The following is a 781-nucleotide window of genomic DNA, read 5'->3' as shown; positions in this document are numbered from 1 at the left end:
CGGGGCTGTCTGGGGCGGGGCTGGAGGGGAGGGGCTGCAGGCGGGGCTGTCTGGAGGCTGGGCGGGAGGTGGGGTGTGGCTGCAGTGACCCCCTGCTCTGCAGAGCCCGCTGCGCTCCAGCCCCCTGGCGTGAGCCCCAGCAGGGAGCCGGAGCCGTTGCCTGTGCGCCCAGGTTGCGACTGCGAGGGCAACCGGCCCCCCGGGCCCGCCTTGGCAGATGGGGCTTCACCGTCCTCGGATCCCGGCATCGAGGCCGACCTGGGGAGCCGGTCCAGCGGGGGCCACGGCGGCCGGCGCAGCAGCCAGGAGCTGTCCTCGCCCGGTTCGGACTCGGAGGGCGTGGGGGGCGCGCGTCTGGGCCGCATGATCTCCTCCATCTCGGAGACGGAGCTGGAGCTGAGCAGTGACGGCGGCAGCAGCAGCAGCGGGCGCTCCTCGCACCTCACCAACTCCATCGAGGAGGCCTCCTCGCCTGCCTCGGAGCCCGAGCCCGAGCCCGAGCCCGAGGCGCCGGGCGGGCCCCCGCGCCGCCCGGCCTTCCTGCCCGTGGGCCCCGACGACACCAACAGCGAGTACGAGTCGGGGTCCGAGTCAGAGCCGGACCTCAGCGAGGACGCCGACTCGCCCTGGCTCCTCAGCAACCTCGTGAGCCGCATGATCTCCGAGGGCTCCTCGCCCATCCGCTGCCCCGGCCAGTGCCTGTCCCCCGCGCCACGGCCCGCGGGGGAGCCCGAAGGGCCGGCCAGTCGGGCCCCTGAGGCCGCTGAGGTGGCGGGACCCG

At 75.5% G+C, this 781-nt stretch overlaps 1 protein-coding gene across 1 annotated transcript in view; it reads left to right on the top strand.

The window, feature by feature from the left end:
- The window catches only part of MAPK8IP2 (mitogen-activated protein kinase 8 interacting protein 2), a 6,415-nt gene that overhangs the window by 1,760 nt on the left and 3,874 nt on the right, over positions 1-781 (top strand). The window contains exon 5 of the mRNA XM_012735071.1: positions 104-778. Within this exon, the coding sequence (XP_012590525.1) occupies positions 104-778 (675 nt within the window). The remainder of the gene's footprint in view (positions 1-103; positions 779-781) is intronic.

Source organism: Condylura cristata, unplaced genomic scaffold (assembly GCF_000260355.1).
Source record: "Condylura cristata isolate star-nosed mole 26May11 unplaced genomic scaffold, ConCri1.0 scaffold00004, whole genome shotgun sequence".
NCBI lineage: Eukaryota > Metazoa > Chordata > Mammalia > Eulipotyphla > Talpidae > Condylura > Condylura cristata.
The sequence above is the reverse complement of the archived record's forward strand: the minus strand, read 5'-3'. Positions and strand labels throughout refer to the sequence as shown.